At 42.2% G+C, this 24,486-nt stretch overlaps 1 protein-coding gene across 1 annotated transcript in view; it reads right to left on the bottom strand.

Moving 5' to 3' along the window:
• Window positions 1-24,486, bottom strand: part of ACSM2B (acyl-CoA synthetase medium chain family member 2B) — a 150,287-nt gene that overhangs the window by 2,228 nt on the left and 123,573 nt on the right. The window contains 3 exon segments of the mRNA XM_036020103.1: window positions 21,247-21,367; window positions 22,435-22,506; window positions 23,512-23,645. Coding sequence (XP_035875996.1) covers window positions 21,247-21,367; window positions 22,435-22,506; window positions 23,512-23,645 — 327 coding nt within the window.

Here is a 24,486-nt window from a genome sequence, read left to right as displayed (position 1 = left end):
ATTAAGTCATTACTTTTAGTCTGTATAACTTGAATAAATAACTCCTTTCTTTTTCACCAATCTCTAACATGGAGAGCTATAATTCTCTGGTGAAAGGAAAGGTGAACCTAGTACAGGGGGACCCCAGAGAAACAAGGGTCAATTTGGTAGCATTATGGGACTCTCTTCCCTGATGGCCAATCGGGGAGGATCATAGGAGACCACAGGTGCAGTAGCTTTAAAGTAATACAACTACTTGTACATACTCAGTAAAAGCCCACCGAAACTAGCCAGGAAGGATCTGCCCTATAAGAATAAAGTCCCTTCAGCCTATGAGGTCAATCTCTGCTTGGAGTTGGTCTGCTCCCATGTTCTCTGCTATAAACTCTGGGTGTTCAGTTCAATTGTTTGTTCCAATCACTAAGAACCTGGTTACCTGTGCCCACCTGTGACATCTGGACTCTATGTACAAAGCCTTGCCTCAGTTATTCCACCACTGTGCATTTTCCTTGTGGAGACGTTCACAGAAATGAACCCAGATCTTGATCATAAGGGATTGGAGCACTTGATTCATGGATGTCCATGCTGTGACTCCAACACTGTTACAACATAGTGTGAATGCAGAAGGAAACCGGGAAGCTCTGAGTTCTGGTTATGATTGGAAAACTCAAGAGTTGGAAAATTTTAGTTTAAGGTAATAGTTAATAAGCTTAGTAGCTAATGCATGTAACAAGCTATTGTTCCAGGAACTGAAGGTTTAGCCCACCCTGATTCCAGGAGACCACAAGCAATTCCGCTGCTGTGTCCCAAAAGGACTGCAAGCAATCAAGAGGTATCCAAGCCATTGTATTCCAGGGACAGACATCCCACCACCCCAGGACAAAAATAAAGAAAATCAGCACTCAGTGGATGAAAGGATGTTAGGGAAGTTGCTAGGCTGTAGCTTTTATCTGATTAACCTTTTTCCTGAATTCCAAGTCCCTTACCCACACTTTTTTCCCCCTTAAAGGCTGGCTTGAAAGGAAATGTAAGATGGTCTGTCAGGGTACATAACTCACCATCTTCTCAGATCGCCATCCACCTGAATAAAGTCCTGTAAAGATTCAATCCCTATCTCTCTGCTTATTGGTTCTGGTAATGATAGACAGCATGAACTCTGACTTTTCTGGTTTCAGTTAGAAACATCCTACCAGATTTAGCTTTAGTTCAGAAAAAGAAAGGATAGAACAATGTGTTCAGAAATCTACTGGTTTTGTAGGAAATTAAAACAAAAAAAAAAAAACATTTGTGTGTTTCAAAAGGATAGAATGACTGAAAATGTCCAGTAGCAAGTGCACAAGTTTATCCTAGAGGAGAGAATCACGTGGCTGGGATTGGACTTTGCATGTTATACCTATTTGAACCCTTTGAACTTTATGGGGGGGGTTGTTATTAAGGGTTACCTGGAGGGGAGAGAGAAGTTAAACCACCAAGCAGAAGGCCACTGAAGGTGGGTTAAGGAGAGTGGAGGGTGGAGGTTTAGGGAGGAAGGGAGGGAGAGGTGTGAAGCACAAAAGAGGCCTTTTATTCTTTTGGAATCCAGACTGGGCCCTCCTCATCCCTGGCAGCTGGAAGTAAGGCCAGCCTAGGGTTTGGGGAGTTCCTGTTGTTCTAAATTTAAAGGGACAGAGATCAGCTCTGGGTTTTGTTGAGCAGTGATTTTAGTGCAGTATTATGGCCCAGTTATGCCAAGGACAACAGCTGTGATCAGCACTGTGAAGACTGGTCCATCCAAGACCCATCTCCTCCCCCTAGGCTGAGCTCAGAGGCACCCCATCAGCCCTCCTCACTCCAAGGACCAAACCTGAGTGTGCCACCTCTGTGTGATATTCCTGTACCCATATTCTGTACCAGGTAGGAGGTGAAGGAAGAGATACCCTCCCACCCCAGTGGTCCATCTAGGGGGCTGGTTAACTTGTAGATGAACAAGGATCCCTCCTAGACTGGAGTCTGGAGACCTCTGCAAAGTAATAGCTTTAACTAAGAACCCTGGAACCCACCTTGAGGTGCTTCATTTTCAAGATGGGAAACTGAGGCCCAGAGACCAGAGGGCTCTGTCTAGAGGCTTTTGCATATAAACGTTCTGTATAGCCTACAGAAAAGTGAATTCCAACTAGAGATTAGATGGTCAAGTGCCAAGAATAAAATGATTAAAATATTAGAAGAGAAACTTAGATTAGAACACATCACTTAAAATGCAGAGACAGATGGAAAAGAATATCTTAGGAAAGATGGACAGGAAACTAGGAAACCATGAAAAAAAAGAACTTATTTTGTCAGGTTGAAAATGTGTTTTTGCTGTGTCTACAGGGAAATAATCTCCTGAGACTTGCACAGGAAGATGGGCTCTGTATTATGGATTATTGATTATGTAAAATTATTGGGGTTCCCCTCCTGATTTCCCAATGTCCCATCTGCGTCCATCCTGCTAAAGAAAAAGTCCAATTTTGCCTTTAATAGGACAGACACAAAAGCCAGAGTCCAGAGTTTCTGCCCCTTATTATAGTGCAGTCCTTTGGAGCCTGCAGATATCTGCTAAGCAGTCCCAGTTTACATCCAGGTAGCTTAGCTTGTTCCCAGCTGCTCCAGTGGGAGAGTTACATGGCTGCTGGTCATGCAGTTGTGAGGGCTACATGGCCATGGAGAGAACAGGTGTGCGCACTATGCAAGGGTGGATCATCAGGAAAAGAGAAAGGGAAAACTTAGTCATTTTGGAGCCTATGCAGTTTGCTATGGGTCCTGGTACCTGCTAGACCCACATGGTCATGTGCTCCTGGGCAAGAGAGTGCACGTGAATTAATGGGGCAAGCACATCACTGGGTGGGCAAGAGAGAGAGATTCTTTGCTCTCCTTGTATTATAACCAGGATCTTGGGTTTGGGATGGACCAGGTGCTTTATCAAAATGATCAATCAATTTCTCAAGCTGTTGTGGACTATGGATGGGTTTACACCCCCTAGTTAGACTGGCAGACTCTTTGGTCAAGCACCTCTGCTTGTGCCTCCTAATAATCTGGTTCTGCCCCTGGGAAGACAGCGGTGTTAATCCCCTTTGGCTGAATACAATGCTATGATCTCCTAGCATGTGAAAAACTGTACCTTCCTGGTAAAGCAAACAGATTCCTGCTTCACAGTTTATTAAGCTCAATGTCTAAGTCCCTTTGTTCTCCTTTTCTAGCTAAATACCAATAGTAACAATTTAACTACATTTAAAAAATATTATGGAAGTATAAAAATATGAAACTAGTAAAAACCAGGATAAAGGTCATTAATTAACCTGGCCAGATAGCTTAATTGGTTAGAGCATTGGCCTGATGGACCAAGGTAGCAGGTTTGATCCCAGGTCGGGGCACATACAAGAATCAACCAAAGAATACACAAATAAGTGAAACAACAATTGGTATTTCTCTCTGTTTCTCTTCTCCCTTCTTCTTGCTAAAATCAATTTAAAAAATTTGTAAAACATCATCATTAAGTCAAAAGACTAAGTGGGAGAAAATATGTGCTATGCATATGACAAAGGATTATACTTAAGATAGAAGGAAATTTACATATTGAAAAAAGACCCAAAAGAAAAATTGGGGGATCTAAGATGGCATCAGAGTAGGAAGGAGCAGATTCAGCTTCCCTCTGCTCAGGGGAGAAAATCCTGACCCATCTATGGAGTAGAGAAGCAAGCAACCAACATACTTTAGAATATGTGAAAATAAGGAACCAAGGATTGTGGCGGAACCAAAAACTGGACCCTAAGTAGAGTCCTGCATCAAGGTAGGGTCCCAGGGACCAGTGTGTGGTCTGGGGGATGCAGCCCCAGGCCCAGTGCCCGCTGCTGGGTTTGCCACAGAATCCTTGAGAGGGAGCCAGGACAACTGCTCCCTCCCCAGCCAAACAAGGTCTGAGTGGCACTGGGAGGAATCCAGGTGCTAGCAAACACACAAGGGCTGTGAGCACCTTTGGAGGCGGTGGACACCGGAGGAGCTGGGCTGCGCAGCAGCCCCTGATCCCCACAGTCACTGGTCTGGCTGGAGAGTTTGGCTGCATCAGAAGCCAGGCCACTGTGTGGAGTGGCAGGCTTGAACAGGAGGAATTTCGTAAGAGGAAAGAGTGAATAGACAGGCGCTGTTCGGGGAATTCTCTTAAAGTGATCAATCACTCCACACTCCCTGCCACCCAGCCAGGGGCACACAGGCACGGGTCCACGGGGAGAGCATCCCCGCACCCCAGTCCACAGCAGTAACCCTGGGGAAAGGCCTGATTCCCACACCCAGGGCGCAGGGCTGAGGAGCCACGTTAGCTTCCCAGAGTGCATGCCACTGACCTAGGAAGAAAAGCCACACCAATCAACCCTCAGTCTGCCTCAGCCAGCAAGAGCAGAAAAAAATGGTTTGGCCACTTTGAAACCAAGAAACTTTTTAAACTGATTCTACTTTTTTAAACAATTCTTACTTTTTTAATTTTTATTATTTTTATTCTCCTTTAATTTCTCTTTCCTCTCTTTCCTGCTTTCTTGTTTTATTCCTTCCTCCTTTCTTTCCTCCAATTTTATCTCTTCTTCCTTCTTTTGTCTGCCTTTTTTATTTTTATTTTTTTAAAATACCTACAAGTGAGACAAAACCCTGGATCTGTGAAAAACCCAAACTTGAACCCAAAGAAGGGGCATCACAACACCTGGGACACTGAGACAAATTTCACTCTGCTAGTACAGAGAACCTGCAAGTTATTGCATATTTGTATTATTATTATTTTTCCAGTATTCTTACATCTTTTTTAAATAGTATTTTTGTATCCCTCTTCTTTTTGTATAGTCTGCTTTGCTAGGCTGGTTATTTTGTATGACCTGACAGCTTTCCCCTGATATCTCTATCCATACTGTATTGCTAATCTACTGTCCTTTAACTCACCTGTGTCCCATTAGCACCCTAATCTAGGTTCTGTACTCCCTATTCTTGTTACCTAGATATCATAGATTCTGTCATATGATTGTTGACCTAATATTATTGTAAATAAAAAACTGTTCCATGCAATTGTAATTACCTCACAACACCCGTCCCAGAACTTACCCCATTTCAAAGTTTCCTGAACTCTAATACTGTAGTGGTTAACTATATTCTCTCACACACTTCACCTATTTACTATCTTTTACTCTCACCTTACCTTGGAATCTGACCTCCCACAACCTCCCTGCTTTATAGATCCAAATCACAATTCTTCCTTCCACGACAAGAGTCTTATCTTCTTTCATTCCTTTCTAAAAATCAGCTAGCTAGGTGGAAGATCACAGTTAACACTATACATAGTCAAACGATCTCCTATCTCTTCTCTACTGGCTGCTACTGTAAATATCATAGAATACTCTCTTGTTGTCTTAAACCATTTTGCCTCTCTCTCCATCTGATCACAAAAAAGTAGGTGGAAGCAGTGAACACCAGGATACCCACTGGAAGAGGAAACCCAACAACAAAGGAACCCTTAACAGATAACAACAGAAGAAGGTGAAGGAGGGAGTGGTAACCACACAAACCTCAATCCAGGACCTATCTGGAAATACAACTAAACAGTAGAGACAGTACCCAATACAAACAACTGAACAAGAGCAAGAGAGAATCCTTAAAACCTTTTACACACAGAAGAACCGGCTTCAACACAACCTTCCCTCACCAGCACAAGAAAATACAAGAGGTGGTGGACAGAGGGACCCTCATTTAACCAGCTGGTGGGAAGGAACCACCAAAGAAAGACCCAAAAACAATCAAAACCCAAAGGCAAACACAAAGCCACTTAAATGACAGCCCAAGACCAGTGAGCTTGGGAGATCAAGGAAACTGCACCACTGAAACTCACTGCTATTCTACTAAAGAAGTTCACAACATAAACCCAGGGAGCCAGAATAGATCAATATAAGAAACAGAGGCAAACAAGGAGAGTCTCACAAACAATGGGAAGACAGAGAAACAATCCCCAAATGAAAGGAAAGGGGGAAGCCTCAGAAAGAATGCTAAATGAAATAGAGGCAATTCAACTATCAGATACTGAATTCAGAGCAATGATCGTCAGGAAGCTCATTGAGCTCACAAGGAGCTACCAGAAACTACAGGGAAGCTACAATGAACTCACTGAAAACTATGTCAACATGAAAAAGGAAATAGAAACTATCCACAAGGGCCAAGAGGAAATGAAGAATACAATTTCTGAACTGAAGAACACAGTAGAAGGAATCAAAAGCAGGATCGATGAAGCAGAAGATCAATCAGCGAGCTAGAGGACAAAGTAGAAGAAAACACCCAGAAAGAGCAAGGAAAGGAAAAGAGGCTCAGAAAGAATGAAGAGGGATGAAGGGAAATGCAAGACAATATGAAACGTAATAATATCCGTATAATAGGGATACCAGAAGGAGAGGAAGAAGAGCAAGGGATAGAAAAACTGTTTGAAAAATAATGAATGAAAACTTCCCTAATTTGATGAGAGAAAAAGTCACACAAATTCAGGAAACACAGAGAGTCCCAATCAAGAAGAATCCAAAGAGGCCCACCTCAAGACTCTTCATAATTAAAATAGCAAAATTTCAAGACAAAGAGCGAATATTAAAGGCAGCAAGGGAAAAACAGGAAGTAACATACAAGGGAGCCCCAATAAGGCTAACAGCTGACTTCTCAATGGAAACACTCCAGGCCAGAAGAAAATGGCAAGAAATATTCCAGGTAATGAGAACCAGAGGTCTGCAACCAAGGCTCCTTTTCCCAGCAAGGCTCTCAATCAACATAAAAGGCCAAATAAGAAGCTTCTCAGACAAAAGAATTCTAAAAGAATACACCTCCACCAAACCAGCTCTGCAAGAGATGCTAAAGGGACTGCTTTAAGGAAAGAAAGGAAAAGAGACAGAGAGAGAGAGAGAGAGAGAGAGAGAGACATGTACATAAAAGGCAATGAATAAGTACCTATCAATAATAACCTTAAACAAAAATGGATTAAATGCTCCAATCAAAAGACATAGAACAGCTAATTGGATAAGAAAACATGACCCCCACATGTGCTGCCTGCAAGAGACCCAACTCAGGATAAAAGACATGCACAGGCTGAAAGTGAAGGGCTGGAAACAGATTTTCCAAGCAAATGGACAGGAAAAAAAAAGCTGGGGTAGAAATACTCATATTTGCCAAAATACACTTCCAAAAAAGGACCATAAAGAGAGACCCAGAAGGTCATTTCATAATACTCAAGGGAAGAATCCACCAAGAAGCCATAAATATTGTAAATATATATGCACCCAACGTAGGAGCACCCAAATACATAAAGAAAATCTTAGAGGACTTCAATTATTGTGGGGAATTTTAACACCTCACTATCAAAAATGGACAGATCTTCCAAACAAAATATCAAGAAAGATATTGTGGCATTGAACAATACCCTAGATGAAATGGGCTTTACTGATATATACAGAACCCTCCATCACAAAGAAGCCAAATATACATTCTTTCCAAATGTACATGGAACATTCTCAAAGATAGACCACATGATAGGACACAAAACAAGCCTCAACAATTTCAAGAAATATGAAATCATACCAAGCATTTTCTCAGATCACAAAGCACTGAAGCTAGAAACCAACCCCAAGGAAAAAAACCCCAAACACTCAAAACCATGGAGATTAAATAGCATGCTATTAAACAATGAATGGGTCAAGAATGAAATTAGGGAAGAAATCAAAATGTTTCTGGGAACGAATGAAAACGAACTCACAACAACCCAAAACTTATGGGACACAGCCAAGGCAGTCCTGAGATGGAAGTTCATAGCGATACAGGCCCACCTAAAAAAGTTAGAAACATTTCAAACAAACAACCTAACCCTACATCTACAAGAACCCAAGGAACAACAACAAAGACAGCCCAGAGCAAGCAGAAGGAAGGAAATAACCAGGATCAGAGCAGAATTAAATGACATAGAAACTAAAAGCACAATTCTAAGAATCAATAAATCCAAGAGCTGGTTCTTTGAAAAGATAAACAAAATCAACAAGCCTTTAAGCAGACTCATCAAGAAAAAAAGAGAGAAAACCCTATAAACAGAATCAGAAATGAAAGAGGAGAGATTACAAATGATACCACAGAAATACAAAGCATTGTAAGAAATTATTACAAAAAAACTGTATGCCAAGAAATTTGAAAACCTAGATGAAATGGACAAATTGCTAGAAAAATATAATCTTCCACCCTGGCTGGTGTAGCTCAGTGGATTGAGCACGGGCTGCTAACCAAAGTGTGGCAGGTTCGATTCCCAGTCAGAGCACATGCCTGGGTTTCAGGCCATGACCCCCAGCAACTGCACATTGATGTCTCTCTCTCTCTCTATCTCCCTTCCTTCCCTCTCTAAAAATAAATAAAATCTTAAAAAAAAAGAAAAATATAATCTTCCAAAACTCAATGAAAAAGAAACAGAAAGCCTGAACAAACCAATAACAGCAAAAGAAATTGAAGCAGTCAAAAAACTCGCAACACACAAAAGCCCTGGACCAGATGGTTTCATAGGGGAATTCTACAAAGCATTTAAGGAAGAGCTAACCCCTATCCCTCACAGACTATTTCAAAAAATCCAAAAAGATGGAAGACTCCTAAACTCTTTTTATGAGGCCAACATCATTCTAATCCTGAAACCAGATAAAGACACAACAAAGAAAGAAAACCTCAGGCCAATATTGCCAATGAACATTGATGCTAAAATCCTCAACAAAATACTGTCAAACTGCATCCAACATACATTAGAAAGATCATACACCATGACCAAGTGGGGTTCATTCCAGGGATGCAAGGATGGTACAATATCCACAAATCAGTAAATGTAATACATCACATAAACAAAAGGAAAGACAAAAACCACATGATCATATCAATAGATGCAGAAAAAGCATTTGATAAGGTACAGCTCCCTATTTATGCTAAAAAAACTCAGCAAAGTGGGAATAGAGGGAGCATTCCTCAACATAATAAAGGACATGTATGAGAGACCTACAGCCAACATCATACTCAATGGGCAAAAATTAAAATCTTTTCCACTAAGATCAGGAACAAGACAAGGCTGCCCACTTTCACCACTTCTATTCAATATAGCACTGAAAGTTTTAGCCACAGCAATCGGACAAGAAAAAGAAATAAAAGGCATCCAAATCAGAAAGGAGGACATAAAACTGTCACTGTTTGCTGATGACATGATAATGTACATAGAAAATCCTATAGACTCCACCAAAAAACTGCTTGACCTAAAAAAATGAATTTGGCAAAACAGTAGGATACAAAGTCAATATGCAGAAATCAAAGGCATTTCTGTACACCAACAATGAAACAGCAGAAGCAGAAATTAAGAAAAAAATCCCATTTGAAATAGCAAAAAGAAAAATAAAATCCCTAAGAATAAACCTACCCAAAGAGGTAAAAGACCTGTATTCAGAAAACTACATAACACTGAGGAAAGAAATCAAGGAAGACACAAACAAATGGAAACATATACCTGTTGGGAATCGCCCTGACTGGTATCAGAAGCTGAAACCCCTGCCTAGGCTAAGGCTAAGGGAACACCCTTGGAACCGTAAGCCAGCAAGGAGACAAGAGCTTGTCTCCCTGGCAGGAATGCTGCTTCTGCTGCTTTATTCATAACTGAACCCCAAAAAGCTTGGTCGGTTAGCCAAAGACGGGTAAGATTCCCCACGGGGGGAACCACCTAAGCCAGGCACGATCATTTTGGGAGGCACCCCAAAAGGACTTGGGGGGCTGCAGCAAAAGGGGGTGACAGACCCTCGCTCCTCGGCTTTGACATAGCCTGAGTTCTCAGCATCTGGGAGAAAATCTCTTTATTGCCTTAGTTCCCGTGCTAAGCCTGAAACAATGACAGGGTGGTGCAGCTCTGTGCTGAAAAGGGGCAGATTCCCTGGGTGATCAGGCCTAAGAAAGAACATGTAAATTACTGTGAAACCTTCTTTGTTTACAATGCTCTCAGTTGAATGAGAGGGGTCCAAGGAGGAAGTTTGTTCCTCAAAGTCTTACAGCTCTTTGACCCCGACTCAATAGACCAGCAGAGTTCCTTGTTTTCTATAGTTCCTTACTTCCCCCTGATAAGTACTGTACTTTACCTGAATTATTATGCAAAATGAGCCCAATAAAAGCATGTATGGACGGTAAATCGAGGCCCTCCCCACTAGGGGGGGGTGGCCATTTCTTGCCTACTTCCCCACAGAAACTAGTCTTGTCTCTGTGCATGTTTGTTTGTTTCTCACGTGTTTTTCGGCGAGCCATCCACAGCATTCCGTGGTCACTGCTGGCCAGTGACCCACGCGCAACATATACCGTGTTCATGGATTGGAAGAATTAATATCATCAAAATGTCCATACTACGCAAAGCAATTTACACATTCAATGCAATACCTATTAAAGTACCAATAGCTTATTTCACAGACATAGAACAAACACTTCAAAAATTTATATGGAACAATGAACGACCCCAAATAGCTGCTGCAATTTTGAGAAAGAAGTGTAAAGTAGGAGGGATCACAATACCTGACACTAAACTATACTACAAGGCCACTGTAATCAAAACAGCCTGGTACTGGCATAAAAACTGGCACAAGGACCAATGGAACAGAACAGAGAGCCCAGAAATAAACCCAAGTTTCTGCAGTCAATTAATATTTGACAAAGGAAGCAGCAATATAAAATGAAATAAAAATAGCCTCTCCCACAAGTGATGTGGGGAGAACTGGACAGCTATGTGCAAAAAAATGAAACTGGAGCACCAACTTACACCTTATACAAAAATAAACTCAAGGTGGATAAAAGACTTACATATAAACTGTGACACCATTAAAGTCCTAGAAGAGAACATAGGTAGGGAAATCTCAGATATTTCATGCAGAACTTTTTTACTGCCATGTCTCCTAGAGCAAAGGATGTAAAGGAAAGGATAGAGAAATGGGACCTCATCAAAACAAAAAGCTTTTGCACAGCTAAAGAAAACAGTATCAAAATAAAAAGGGAGCCAACTGTATGGGAAAACATGTTTGCCAATGATACTTCCCACAAGGGTTTAATCTCCAAAATATATAAAGAACTTACATGACTCCACTCTAAGAAGACAAGCAACCCAATTAAAAAATAGGCAAAGGACTTGAACAGACACTTCTCCAAGGAGGACATACAGAAAATCCAAAGACACATGAAACAATGTTCAATATTGCTAGCTATCAGGGAGATGCAAATTAAAACCACAATGAGATCCCACTTCACACCAGTCAGAATGGCCATCATAAACAAAGCAACAAACAACAAGTGTTGGACAGGTTGTGCAGAAAAGGGGACCCTAGTGCACTGTTGGTGGGACTGCAGACTGGTACAACCATTATGGAAAGCAGTATGGAACTTCCTCAGAAAACTAAAAATGGATCTGCCTTTTGACCCTGCAATTCCACTACCGGGACTATATCCTACGAACACTAAAACACCAATTCAAAAGAACCTTTGCACCCTGATATTCATAGCAGCACAATTTACAATAGCTAGGTGCTGGAAGCAACCTAGATGCCCATCAGTAAATGAATGGAACAAAATACTATAGTACATTTAGTCAATGGAATTCTATGCAGCAGAAAGAAAGAAGGAGCTCCTAACCTTTGCAACAGCTTGAATGGAGCTGGAAAGCATTATGCTAAGTGAAATAAGCCAGGCAGTGAAAGACAAATACCATATGATCTCACCTTTAACAAGAACCTAAACAACAAAACATAGAAACAAGCAAAATATAACCAAAGACACTGAAATAGAAGACAGACTGACAGTGACCAGAGGGGAGAGAAGAGGGAATTTCAGGGGCGAATGAGTAGGGTTTACAGGAACAAATGTAAAGGACACATGGAGAAAAACTAGGAGGAGGGTGGTAATGGGAGGGAAGTGGGGAGGTTTGGGTGGGTGGGCTGGAATGGGAATAAAAGAGAGAAAACTGTACTTGAACAATGATTAAAATAAAAAAAGGAAAATTGACACAGGATATAAAAGTTTACAGAAAATGAGAAAAGGTGTACATGGCATGCAACATATGAAATGCTGCTCAATTGCACTTGTTTCAATACAAATTAAAACAAGATGCCTTGTCAAAAGCAGCAAAGGTGGCCCTCTCAGGATGCAGTACTTCGCACTATTCTGGTGGGAATGTGAACTCCCAAACTTTTTGAAGATACTGTGGCAACATTAAAATGTAATGGACAACAAAAAGCCTTAAGAACGCACACAGCAGTATAGGCTGCAGAAGTGTTTGTAGTTGTGAGACAGGTTTGTTAAATGGAATGAGGAAACTGACACACCTGAAAAAAACAGACCAAGCAATTGAGTCAGATAAAGATGACCAGAGCAAGAAGCCCCAGATGTCTGGCAATGGACCAAACCAGTACAGGACCTCATCCTCAGGATGCCCTTTTTCTACTCTGGCATATCACTGATTATGTGCATTAGGTCCCTCCCTGACCTTTCCTCCAAAGAGATAATATCTAGGCCTCAGTTGTATTTCATCTCCTAGCCCAGAAAAGCACCAAAATCAGGCAAGCAATGTCAGGACCTGTGCTAACGACCACCTGCCCTTGCACTGGCCAGTCATTGGAGACCAAGACCCTGAAAGACCCTGAAAGAATGCAACTGAAGTAGTTGATTAATATTCCATTGGGTTCCTTCCCTAAAACCTACCCTAAACTCCCAGCCTTTAAAACCCTCAAGACAAAGGACCCAGTAGAAGCTCTCTTGGGAGAGCTTTTCCTTTACCCTACTTCCCCCATAGGTGTGCATCTCCTAAACTTTAAGGTACCTCATGAGACTTGGAATCGGCAGAGCAATGAATGGACTGTGTCAACTCATTCCCAGGCTAACCCCCTGAATCTGTCCCCAAGGCCTCCTTTTCTCTGACTCCATAGTGAGCTGACAACAGCCCCACCTTGGCCCATTTCCCATAATGTTTCTAGAGATCCAAAGCAGCCCCACCTAGTCATTCTCCAGTTGCTTCTATCCTTGGCTCTTCTTTGTTTTACTGTCAAGAACCTACACATAATAGGGAGGCCCAAGGTCCACACACTCTGGGTCCAGTCCCTTCCCAGTGACAAAGCAAGGCATTTATTTTACAGAAGTCAGAATACAGGTAAAAAAAAAAAAAAAGCAGCAGACTCTGCTCATAGAAGCTGTCAGGTGTGTGGTAGGCAGTTAAGCAGAGCAAGGATGATGGGCCCCATACAGAAGGTCACCAGGGCAGAAAACCCCCAGTGCTTTGAAACAGGCAAAACTAGAAAAACAAATACCTCACCCTCAGGGTAAACATTCTTGCTAGTCATGAGATTTAGGTTCTCTGACCCTTCCTCCCTTAGCATGTTGCTAGTTATGTGGTAGATCCCCTTGGAGGAGGAACAAAGGGACTAAAGTGTGGCCTCATGTGACTCCCATGTGAGCCCTTGCACAACCATTTTCTTAAGCATTTAATCCCTATAGATAGCATCTAGGCCTCAATTGTGTTTTAGCAGAAAAGCAGCAAAACCAGACAAGCAATGCCATAGCTGATATTAGGACCAGTTGTATTGGCTTCCCCTGGCTATGTCACAAATCACTCTGCTGGTGCATGTTCTCATAGTCTACACAATTTTGCAACTTCTGCAAATCTTCCCTTAAGGAAGGGATGGGCTGTTAATCTGCATTTGTTATGCAATGTGCCTTAAATGCTGTACTTTCTGCTGTTCCCTGCCCCCTTCCTGCCTAAAGTCAGGATTGTGGGAGTATTCCCCTATTACCAGAGAACCCATGCTTTATACTTTATTACAAGACGATTTGAGCAATTTACAGTCAGCTAATAAATCACAAGGTTTTATCTTCCCTAACCAAGGGCACTTAGGAGCAAATGGTCTACACATTGCACATTGCAGTCTGTCCTAGGGCAGACTAGCCTTAGTCCTGGCCACTCATCAGTAATGTTCTTGATAATACTCTAAAAATCATCAGTGTGTTTCCTGGGACTAATAACAAAAGGGTCATGAGGAGCTGTGGTCCTTGGACATGATGACCCTTGTGATCTCTGCATCTTCCATCTGGAGGATTGGAGTGAGGTGAGTCTGGGCTTCTTTGGATTCAGGTGGTTGAAGATTCCATATTCCTCTCAGGTGTCAAGTCTGGGAGCAGCAGTGGCAACTGTGCCTGTGGGTGTGAAAGGAAGGAGCCCAGGGCAGTGGCCAGTGAGAGATAGTGCTAGGGCCATCTGTGTGGCTATGAGGCCCTCTCTAGTCAAAGTCCAGGCTGGTGGCTGGTCTGTTCTTTTGGGCTACAGTTAGTATGAAATGGAGCAACCTCCTCTTCAGGAGTTCCTGAGGGGTTATGACCTGAAACTCAGCATGTGCTCCCAGAAAACTTTTAACCCAGGCATGCACAAACCAGTTCATGGTAATAAAATTCTCTGGCCATTGACCTGCCTGGTGAGGGAGATGAGTTATCTCTGCAGAGATTGATTCTCTATTTGTCAAGCAGGAGGGGTTGCTCGCTGCTGACCTGGGTGGTCATCTTGTGGGTTGCATGTGTCTTGGAGTTTAGTGACTTAAGATATGTTTCAGTATTTATCAATCTAGTGAGAGAAAATGGTCATCTGAAAATGGCTTGTCCCCTTTAGTCCTGATCTTTTCTTAATGGCTAACCATACACCCTTATTCACCAAGATGGGGCCTTTGCCTGCACACCCCAGCCCTCTGCCCTCTTCCTTTTCTTTGCCTAGGATGTTCCCACAGCACTGGGGCATTCTCTGTCCTTCCCAATGGTTATTAGAGAAGAGCCCTGGGAGGAATTTTGGGTTCTTCATGTCTGCCTGATAGGAGCTGGCCAGGGTTCTTCTGCCTCCATTCACAGCTCTCTACAGCCTACTCTCCCATTTGAACCTCTCCTGGATCACCTGGCCTGGTACAACACATCTGTCCCCAACCCCCAGGCACCTGGCCCATTGCAGCTGTACCTTTTTCTGTGTCTGGGAGCAGCCTTCTGCTGCTCTGAGCTCCCAAATCATTTCAGCCTGGGAAAGTCCTGCCTCTGGCCAGCCCACACATACCACTGAGCTCCACTGGGTTGTTTAGTTTCTTTGTTTTTGCATTTTTTCATATTCCCATGTTGATTTAATTAAAAGGAAAGGCCCTCCCCCGCCCCGCTCCCCCCCCCCCCCACCACCACACTATCCTGGAGTTAGTATGAATGCTCCAAGAAATGATGCTGTGTTTTATCAATTGCAAGAACATTCTGGGATACAAGCATCTCCAGAGGGTGAAGCTTGGTCTCAACATAATAGTACATTGGGGGAGCATTATAGATAGTGTCCCCCATGCCCTAAGTTTAGCCTGTGCAGAGCAGACCCCTGATCCTGAGGTGAGGTGGTGAACCCTGGACCCAGGGTAACAGTCTGCTCTTGGGGTATATGGTTGAGGGGGCAGAGAGGTTCGGGCCTTGGACAGGGTTGGTGATGGGGTTGGCCTGTCAGCAGATATTACAGGGTCCTTGAGTGGGTGGGCTGAGGGGTAGTTTTAGTGGTGAAAGCTTGAATCAGGCTGGGTGGAGGGGGCAGCAACCAAGTGGTGGCACAGATGAGAACTGTAAGGACTGTGAGCATGGACACTGTTGAGCCATGGTGTTCCAGACTCTTGGAAGTACAGAGTCCCCTGCCCTTGGGAACTGGTGTTCTGATGGAGGACACCCACAAACAGTGAGACAGTGTAGTTATGAGAGATGACAGGATCTCAGAAGGAAGGTGAAGCCAGAGGTGGTCAGTGGAGGCCTCTCTGAAAATGTCTGGGAAGAGGTGGCAGGGCCCAGGTGGGGATCCTGAGGGGACAATACCCTGCACACTTGGGAGCTGAAGGGAGTTCAGTGTGGCTAGTTTGGACAAGCAGAATCAGAAGGTATGGGCGTAGCTGGGATGTAACGACTTGGCATTCTTGTCAAGAGGCCTCACAGTTGAACTCCGGTCCCAAGCTGCCTTTGGAAGGGCTGGTGAGTAGCCCCTTCAGCAAAATAAGTGCGTAGGGGAAATTTTACTGTACAAAATGCAAATAAAAAGTCTAGTGGCTTAAACATTTTTGCTTCCTTATCACTTAAAGTATATTTGTAAGTCACTTTAGTATATTCACAGCAAGGAAAAATCAAGCCTTGTGCTCACCCCAGTGAGGGTTAGGGAGACTATGGAGGGACCACATTTAGCATAGAATCAACACTGATGTTAATGTCAGCAATTTTATTACCTCCAACCCCAATTTGAGTGCTCACCAGGGCAATCCAAAAGAATAAGAGACTTGGAGGCAGGGTAACGATGAATGTTAATTAATTAATTAATTTTTTATTTTAAATTACATTTTGTTGATTATACTAGTATATTTGTCCCAGTTTTTCTCCCTTTGCCTATTTCCACCAGAATACCCCATATCCACAAGTAACCCCCACAATGTTGTTCATATCCACAGGTCATACATAGGTTCTTTGGATATTCCATTTTCTATACTATATTTTACATTCTCATGGCTATTTTGTAACTATCTATTTGACTTCTTAACACCTTGACTCCTTCACCCATTCTCCCATACTCCCCTCACATCTGGCAACCATGAAAACACTCTCTGTATCCATGATTCTGTCTCTTTTCTTCTTGTTTGCTTAGTTTGTTTTTTAGATTCAACTGTTGATAGATATGTATTTGTTGCCATTTCGTTGTTCAGTTTTGACCTTCTTCATTTTCTTAAATAAATTCCTTTAACATTTCATACATTTCATATAATAATGGTTTAGTGATGATGACCTTTAGTTTTTTTTAGTTTTTTTTTTTTGTTTGGTTTTGTTTTTCTTTTTTTTTTATCTCAAAAATTAAAAAAAAAAACAACAGGGAAGCTCTTTATCTGCACTTGGATTCTAAATGATAGCTTTGCTGGCTGTATGTCCTTGCTTTCCATGACTCTGAATACTTCACTTCAATCCCTTTTAGCCTGAAAAGTTTCTTTTGAGAAATTATCTGACAATTTTATGAGAATTCCCCTGTAAGTAACCAACTGCTTTTCTCTTGCTAATTTTAAGATTCCCTCTTTATTTTTAACGTTTAGCATTTTAATTATGATGTGTCTTGGAGTGGGCCTCTTTGCATCCATCTTGTTTGGGACTCTGTGTTTTCTGGACTCACATGTCTGTTTCCTTCACCAAATTAGGGAAGTTTTCTTTCATTATTTTTTCAGATAGATTTCTAATTTCTTGCTCTTTCACTTCTCCTTCTGGCACCCCTATGATGTGAATGTTGGATTACTTGAAGTTGTCCCAGAAGCTACCTTCATTAAAAAATGACTACCCTCATTTTTTAATTCTTTTTTCTTCTTGTTGTTCTGATTGCTTGTTTGTTGCTTCCTTATGTTCCATATCATTGATGTGATTTTCAGTTTTATCCATCTACTATTGTTTCCTTGTAAATTATTGTTTGTTTTAAGTAGTGTATTCTTCATTTTTGACTGAATGTTTTTTATGCTGTTGATGTCCTCACTAAGTTCCTTGAGCATCTTTATAACCAGCATTTTGAGTTCCTCATCTGATAAATTGCTTAGTTCTTTGTTTAGTTCTTTTTTCTGGAGATTTGATGTGTTCTTTCATTTGTATATGTGTTCCCCTAAAGGTGTCATTGTCTTTGGCTATAGTGTGGGTCTGTATGGGACATTTTGGCAGTTTTCCTGTTTGTTTCTATGTATTAGGCAGAACTGCTATGACACCCCGTCTTGATAGTGTGGCCTAATGTTGTAGGTGTCCTGTAGATCCAGTGGCACAGTTTCCTCTATCACCCAAGCTGGGTACATGAGGCACATTCTTCATGTGGGCTAAGTACACTTTTTTTCTTTATAGTTGAATCTTAATTATTGTTGGCAGGTCAGTGGGAGAGGTTTACCCAGGCCATTCAGCTGTATGGACTGGCTATGACACTGATCACCAACCTCCACCCTCCATTGAAGATCAGAGGTGTATTGGCATCATGGTGGTGCTGTGACATGGTCGGTAGTTGTCCACTGGATGCACAGGCCCTGGGGTTTCCCAGGTGGTACAGGCCTAGGTCAGCCCCCAACTGTATTTTTCTTGGAGCCACACTGCTGGAGTTATAAAGCAATCTGAGATAGCTGTTACTCATGCTGGGCTTGGAGATTCCCAGGCAAAGCTAAGTTGTGAATCTAGGCTGGTTGCTGCTAATGCTAGGCGTGGGGCACCTTTGCAAGAGGCATAGGTCTGGGGGCTCACTGAGGTTGGCTGTTGATTGAGAGGATTTAAGAAGTTGTGAAGCATGAGCCAAGACCAGCCATTTGCATAGAAAACCGGATTGGTTGGGCTGGTAAATTGAGTGGGACAGAGTCTCTGGGGATCTCCAGATTTGAGCAAATAGTGTTAGCCAGGCTGACGGAGTTTCAGATATGGCACTAACCTGCTGGCTCTGTGGCTCTGGGGCAGTGGCGGGGAGGGTTCAGAAAAAGGACCATGGCCTCTGCCTGCCTTTCTGTCTGGGATAAGGCTGTCCCCCAGCTCTTACCTTGTTACTGGACACTTCCCTTTCTCCCAGTATGTGACTGGTGCCTTCAAGTTGTTACCCTGGTGCTGGAGCTCAGAGGGAGTGAATTTGATTAAGTCTGTGTGTGGGTTCTTTAAGAGGAAATGCATGGCATCCCAGAAGTTTCTTCCACCGACTCAATCCCCACTGGTTTTTACAGCCAGAAGTTGTGAGGAGTTATCTTCTTGGCACTGGAATCTTGGGCTAAGGGGCATGGTATGGGTCTGACACTCCTCACTCCTGAGATATCCCTCCTGAATTTTCATCCACCACATGTGGATGTGGGACCAACCCCTTCCACATCTCTGCTCCCCTGCCAGTGTGGACAGATGTAGTTTCTTTGATTCAATAGTTGTCCGACTTTCATTCAACTTGATTTCTGACAGTCTATAGAATGTTGTTCTATATTTTATTTGTAATTTTGATGCGGTTGTGGTAGGAGGTGAGCTGTGTTTACCTATGCCACCATCTTAAATGAAAGTCCCAACTGATGTTAATTTAAAAGAACAGAAATGCTGGCATGCTGACAGTCCTGTGCCTTTCCCATTAACTCTTAACATCCCCATCCTTACCCCACCATAGTGGGAGACTTGAGTCAGCCAAGAATTTCCCCAAGGTCACACTCAGAAGTGGGTTCTGAGTTTACTTCCAATCACATCTGACCAAACTCCTTTTTCTGAAGTTCATTCCTGTTAATATTGCCTGTGATGGTTTTGGACAGCTTGGGGACACACTCCACCAGGTTGAGAAGAAAGCAAGTAGGTCAGGTCCTCTACCTGACCCCCTGAAGTTGGCTGCAGCCCTGTGATGAGCTGTGGCCAATGATGTGGTGGGCGTGAAGCATATCACCTCTAAGAGAATAATTGGAAACCATCGAGACTGGCCACCCTCTCTGTCCATCTCTGATAGCACCTAGAAGGTTACCTATGTGGAGGCTGCTCCTTTATCCTAGTCCCAGGAAAACAAGTGTGGACAGATGGCATGAGCAAGGAAGACACTTATACTTAGTGTAAGCCACTAAGGCTTTGAGGCAATTTGTTACCCACAAGAACATCTAGCCTATCCTAACTAGTATGCATCTTCTACTCTCTAGGAAGCAGCAGAGCCTAACATTAGACACAAGAATCTGTTGTGACATACAGCTCTGCCTTTTATCATCAGGTAATTTACATTGAGTCTCTGAGCCTCAATTTTCTCTTTGTAAAATAGCTGGTTAAACCATCTTAGGTTGTGGAGAGGATTAAATGAAATAACAATGCATGTAAAGCATTGAATTCAGGGCCTGACACATGTAGTACATTTTCAATAATTGTTAGTTATATAACTTTACATTATGTACTGACTATAAACATTCAGACAGTATAGGAAATGTTATCTTGTTGACACATGTATCCTTCCAAAATTTGTTTTTATGTATATTCTCTCATTGCCTGCATCTTTATCTTAATAATATATTGTGATATTTTAAAGTTAAAATTTAAAATCTACACCATAATTTTATTTTTTTTTAGATTTTATTTATTTATTTTTAGAGAGGGAAGGGAGGGAGAAAGAGAGAGAACGAGAGAGAGAGAGAGAGAGAGAGAGAGGGAGAGAGAGAGAGAGAAACATCAATGTGCGGTTGCTGGGGATCACGGCCTGCAACCCAGGCATGTACCCTGACTGGGAATCTAACCTGCGACATTTTGGTTCGCAGCCCACACTCAATCCACTGAGCTACACCAACCAGGGCTACGCCATCATTTTAATTACAGGAGAATAGTAACTTTCACAAATAATTTAATGATTTCTCTGCTGCTGGATATTGTTCTTGCTTTCACACTGCATTTAAAATGAATGCAGTAAAATGAAAAGTATTGGAATGGATGGCATGTTGTAAGGATAAATATAATTGTTAATATTCATTTATTGTGTACATAGATATGTACTGAGTTGCAATATTGAATGCATTTCTTAGTATGAATCATGTTTAAAATAGTTTGGAAGCTGCTGAGGATGTCTTTTACAAGTTTAAAAAATTTGAACAAGTTCTTAGAGAGCTTAGGGCACTTGTCTAATTTATTTGCCCTCAGGTTATTGTGCCAGCAATGGATTCCTTTGGGGGTTTACAACCAAGGATAGAGGTTCCATCTCATTCACTTAGCTGAACTCCACCCCTAAGCCAAATTGCTTCTTCTGCACAGGAAAATGCTAGTTCAATTGGTTGTTTAAGCATCATCTGACCACTCTATGAGACTTGGGGCAGGGGAGCTCAGAAGGCTATGGAGCATCTGCCCTCACTCACCTTCCTCCAGTGCTTGTATTGGGCTGGCAACAAGCATCTGTCCCCATTAACCTTTCTTGAGTCCTGGTACTGGTCTCACACTAAACATCAGCCCTAAATCACCTTCCTCAGGTGCTTATACAAGGCTAGAACCAAGCATCCACTCTCACTCACCTTTTTTGGGTACTGATACTGGGCTTGCACTGAGCATCAGCCTTCACTCTCCCTCCTCAGACACTTCACAGAAAGGGCAACAAGCATCCACACTCACTCATCTTCTGGTGCTTGTACAGGGTTGGCATTGAGCATCTGCCCTCACTCTCCTTAGGTGCATGTATAGCACTGGTACTGAATATCCACCCTCACTCACTTTTCTTGGGTGTTTGGTGGGGGCTGTCACTGACCTCATGTACTGAGGCAGCTCCTTTGTGAGCTGGTCCAGGTCATGGGACAGAAACTATGGAATGAAGACAAATGGAAGCCTTTACAACCTACAATGCAGAAACAGAGAGGAGACTCAGAGTGAATGCCAACCAATTGTATGGTTTAGAAAGTAAATGTTTGTGTAATGAATGGAAAAACAAGTTGACATTTGTGCCTTTGGAAGGGGAAAGGACCAGGTTCAAGTCCCAATACTTCCAATTTTCACTCTTTGCCTTGGAATATTACTTAACTTCAAATTCCTTCTCTGTGACATGTGGACAGAACAGGTTCATACCTCAGTGGGCCTATGTACAGATTCCATGAGTAAATACATATAAAACATGCAGCTGGTTTAACTTTATTATTATATCCATTATCCTTATAATCATCATTTTTACTATTAATGTAGGTACAGGTTTCTCCCTGGAGCCCTTTGAGCATTTAATAATTGTTGGTAAGTTATTATTTTTAAAAAATATTTTATTTATTTATTTTTAGAGAGAGGAAGGGAGGGAGAAAGAGAGAGAGAGAAACATCAATGTGTGTTGTCTCTCATGTCGCCCCCACTGGGGACCTGGCCCACAACCCAGGCATGCACCCTGACCAGGAATTGAACCTGCAATGCTTTGGTTTGCAGCCCGTGCTTAATCCACTGAGCTACACCAGCCAGGGCTTGGTAAGTTATTGTTTTTATATTGTTATTTATTCAATATGTTCCCATTTAATTTCACAAGGCCTTATACATAGTAGGTGATCAATAAACACTTGTTGAATCAATGAATGCATTGGAACCAGAGTGCTTAGATTTCCTGGCTCCACCATGGTGTAGCCTGGGCAAGTTATTTAACTTCTTTATGCTTCTCTCTGTATCTATTAAAATAGTCTTGAACTCATTAGGTTGTCATGAGATGAAATGAGCAGCACATAATTAGAGCTCACTGAATATTAGCTGTTATCAAAATTGACATTATTAGTTGGGATTATATTGTCACAGATGATGCCACTAGGGCCCTCCCACTGCCCACATGGTGTAAGTACAATGCGCACACCAACTATCCTCTGTGAAGTTTTTGCTGAAGAACCTTCCAGTGCCCACACACAGATGAGATGACTTCCTTGTTCTTCTCGCCTCTGCTCGCGTTGGGTCGGGCTGGTAACCATAGCTGACTCAGCCACTGCTGGATGCTGGACAAGGGGTTCTCCACTTCTGCCAGCCAAATGCAGTACATACCAGGCCAAAGGTTCTTGCTCTGATTCTGAGCAGATGCCAGGGCTGGAGTGACCCAGGCCCTCTAATTTCATGTTTTGGAGGGTCACAACTTTCCTTTGCACAGACGACAACTGTCATGAGAGACAGAGGACTGTGCAAAGGCTGTATAGTGGGACCAAAGTATGAAAACCTGGACATTTCGGGTGTAAGAAATACCAAGCTCATATTCTCCCAGGGTTTCTCCTCTCACTGTCCCTGGTGAGGGGGATGGTGGTAGAGGTGGAAAGCTGTCCTCCTGGAGCTGTGGAGCTTGGTGCAAGGAGCTCTCCCCATAGAACTCTTGCACTCTTGGGATTCTTAAACATTTGCAAATATTCTGCCTCTTAGTCCCCATTACATGAGCATTTAATTTATAAACTTAAAAAAAAGTAAGGCAAACTTAATTTCCCCGATGTAAGCATGAGAAGTTGTTAGTTGTGTCAATATGTCCTCCACAAGAATTAGAGATTGGGATCCAGACTACCTCGGATCAAATCTAGGCTTCACCCTGCACTATCTTGGAAACTTTCAGCAGTTTACTTCACTGGTCAGTACATCAGTTTTCTCAGCTGTAAAATGGGAACAATAATAGCATCTACTAGGATTTACAGAGCACTAAGCAGAGTACTTTCACATAGTAAGTACTCCATAAAAGTTTTTGTTGTTTTGTGACATGTGCCATGTGCCCATCAGAGAAGCACAGAGAATAATTTCCTTGAACCAATGTTCTATTCCCCCTCTTTAAATTGTGTCTTATTGTGGTTGCACTTCTGGCCCGTCTTGAACTTTATTTTTATGTTGCAGGAGATACACAGGTACCCATATGGTCTGTGCCAGGGTCTTGTAGATGGCTCTGTTCAGGAAAAGGCTGAGTCTCCCTTCATCAATGTGTAGAGGAATGGTGAGGCAAGCTAGATTCCACCAGGCATGTAAGGTAATCCCTCCTGGCTACAGGTCAGCCACTCCTACCCATAGGTGTTGATGATGTCATTATCTCTGCCCAGGAACCAGATGTAGCCCTCTGTGTTAATAGTTGCTTTGTCCCCAGTGTTATAAAAATCCCCACACTCCATTTCGGTTATCTTCAGTCGGTCATTCTTCAAAGAAAACAGCACTCTTGTTGAAGACACTCAGTTTATTGATTTTGAGCTGCAACCTGGAGCTCAGATCTGGGTTTGAATTCTGCTTCTCACTCTATCAGGTACCTGTGCAACTTTTGTAATCTTTCCGAGTCTATATGCTGACTATTGATGTTAACATAAACAGCAGCTGAACAGATGGGAGGTGTCAATAAATGTTTGCTGAATGAATTTACTTTCCCAAGTACTACTTCATCGCATCCACAAAGAATGTCTGTGGGACTGGTATTTTTTTTAATTAAACTTTTAAGATAATTGCAGATTTTCATGCAGTCATAAAAAATAACAGAGAGATTCTGTATACCCTTTATCCTGTTTCCCCCAGTGGTCACATCTTGCAAAACTATAGTTCAATATCACAACCCGAATACTGACATTACTACAAGCCACCAGTCTCCCTCAGATTGTCTCTCTCTTTTTTTTTCTTGTACTCATTGGTGTTTATGTGTATGACGAAGTATATTTAGTACTATGAAATTTTATCACATGTGTAGATTTGGGTATCCACCACCACAATCAGTCCCATTGTGATGATGATCTCTCATGTGGCTCTTTCATATCCACACCTGCCTCCTTCTTTCCTTTCCCTCCCCCCTCCACATGCCTAACCCCTTTGCAGTAACCAACATTTTTTCCCGTTTTATAATTTTGTCATTTTAAGACTGGTACGTAAGTCAAATTATATGGCATGTAACCTTTTGTGATCTGTTTTCTTTCTTTCTTTCTTTCTTTCTTTCTTTCTTTCTTTCTTTCTTTCTTTCTTTCTTTCTTTCTTTCTTTCTTTCTTTCTTTCTTTTCT

This window comes from Phyllostomus discolor, chromosome 3, assembly GCF_004126475.2.
Source record: "Phyllostomus discolor isolate MPI-MPIP mPhyDis1 chromosome 3, mPhyDis1.pri.v3, whole genome shotgun sequence".
Taxonomy (NCBI): domain Eukaryota; kingdom Metazoa; phylum Chordata; class Mammalia; order Chiroptera; family Phyllostomidae; genus Phyllostomus; species Phyllostomus discolor.
This window is presented reverse-complemented; position numbering and strand designations above follow the sequence as displayed.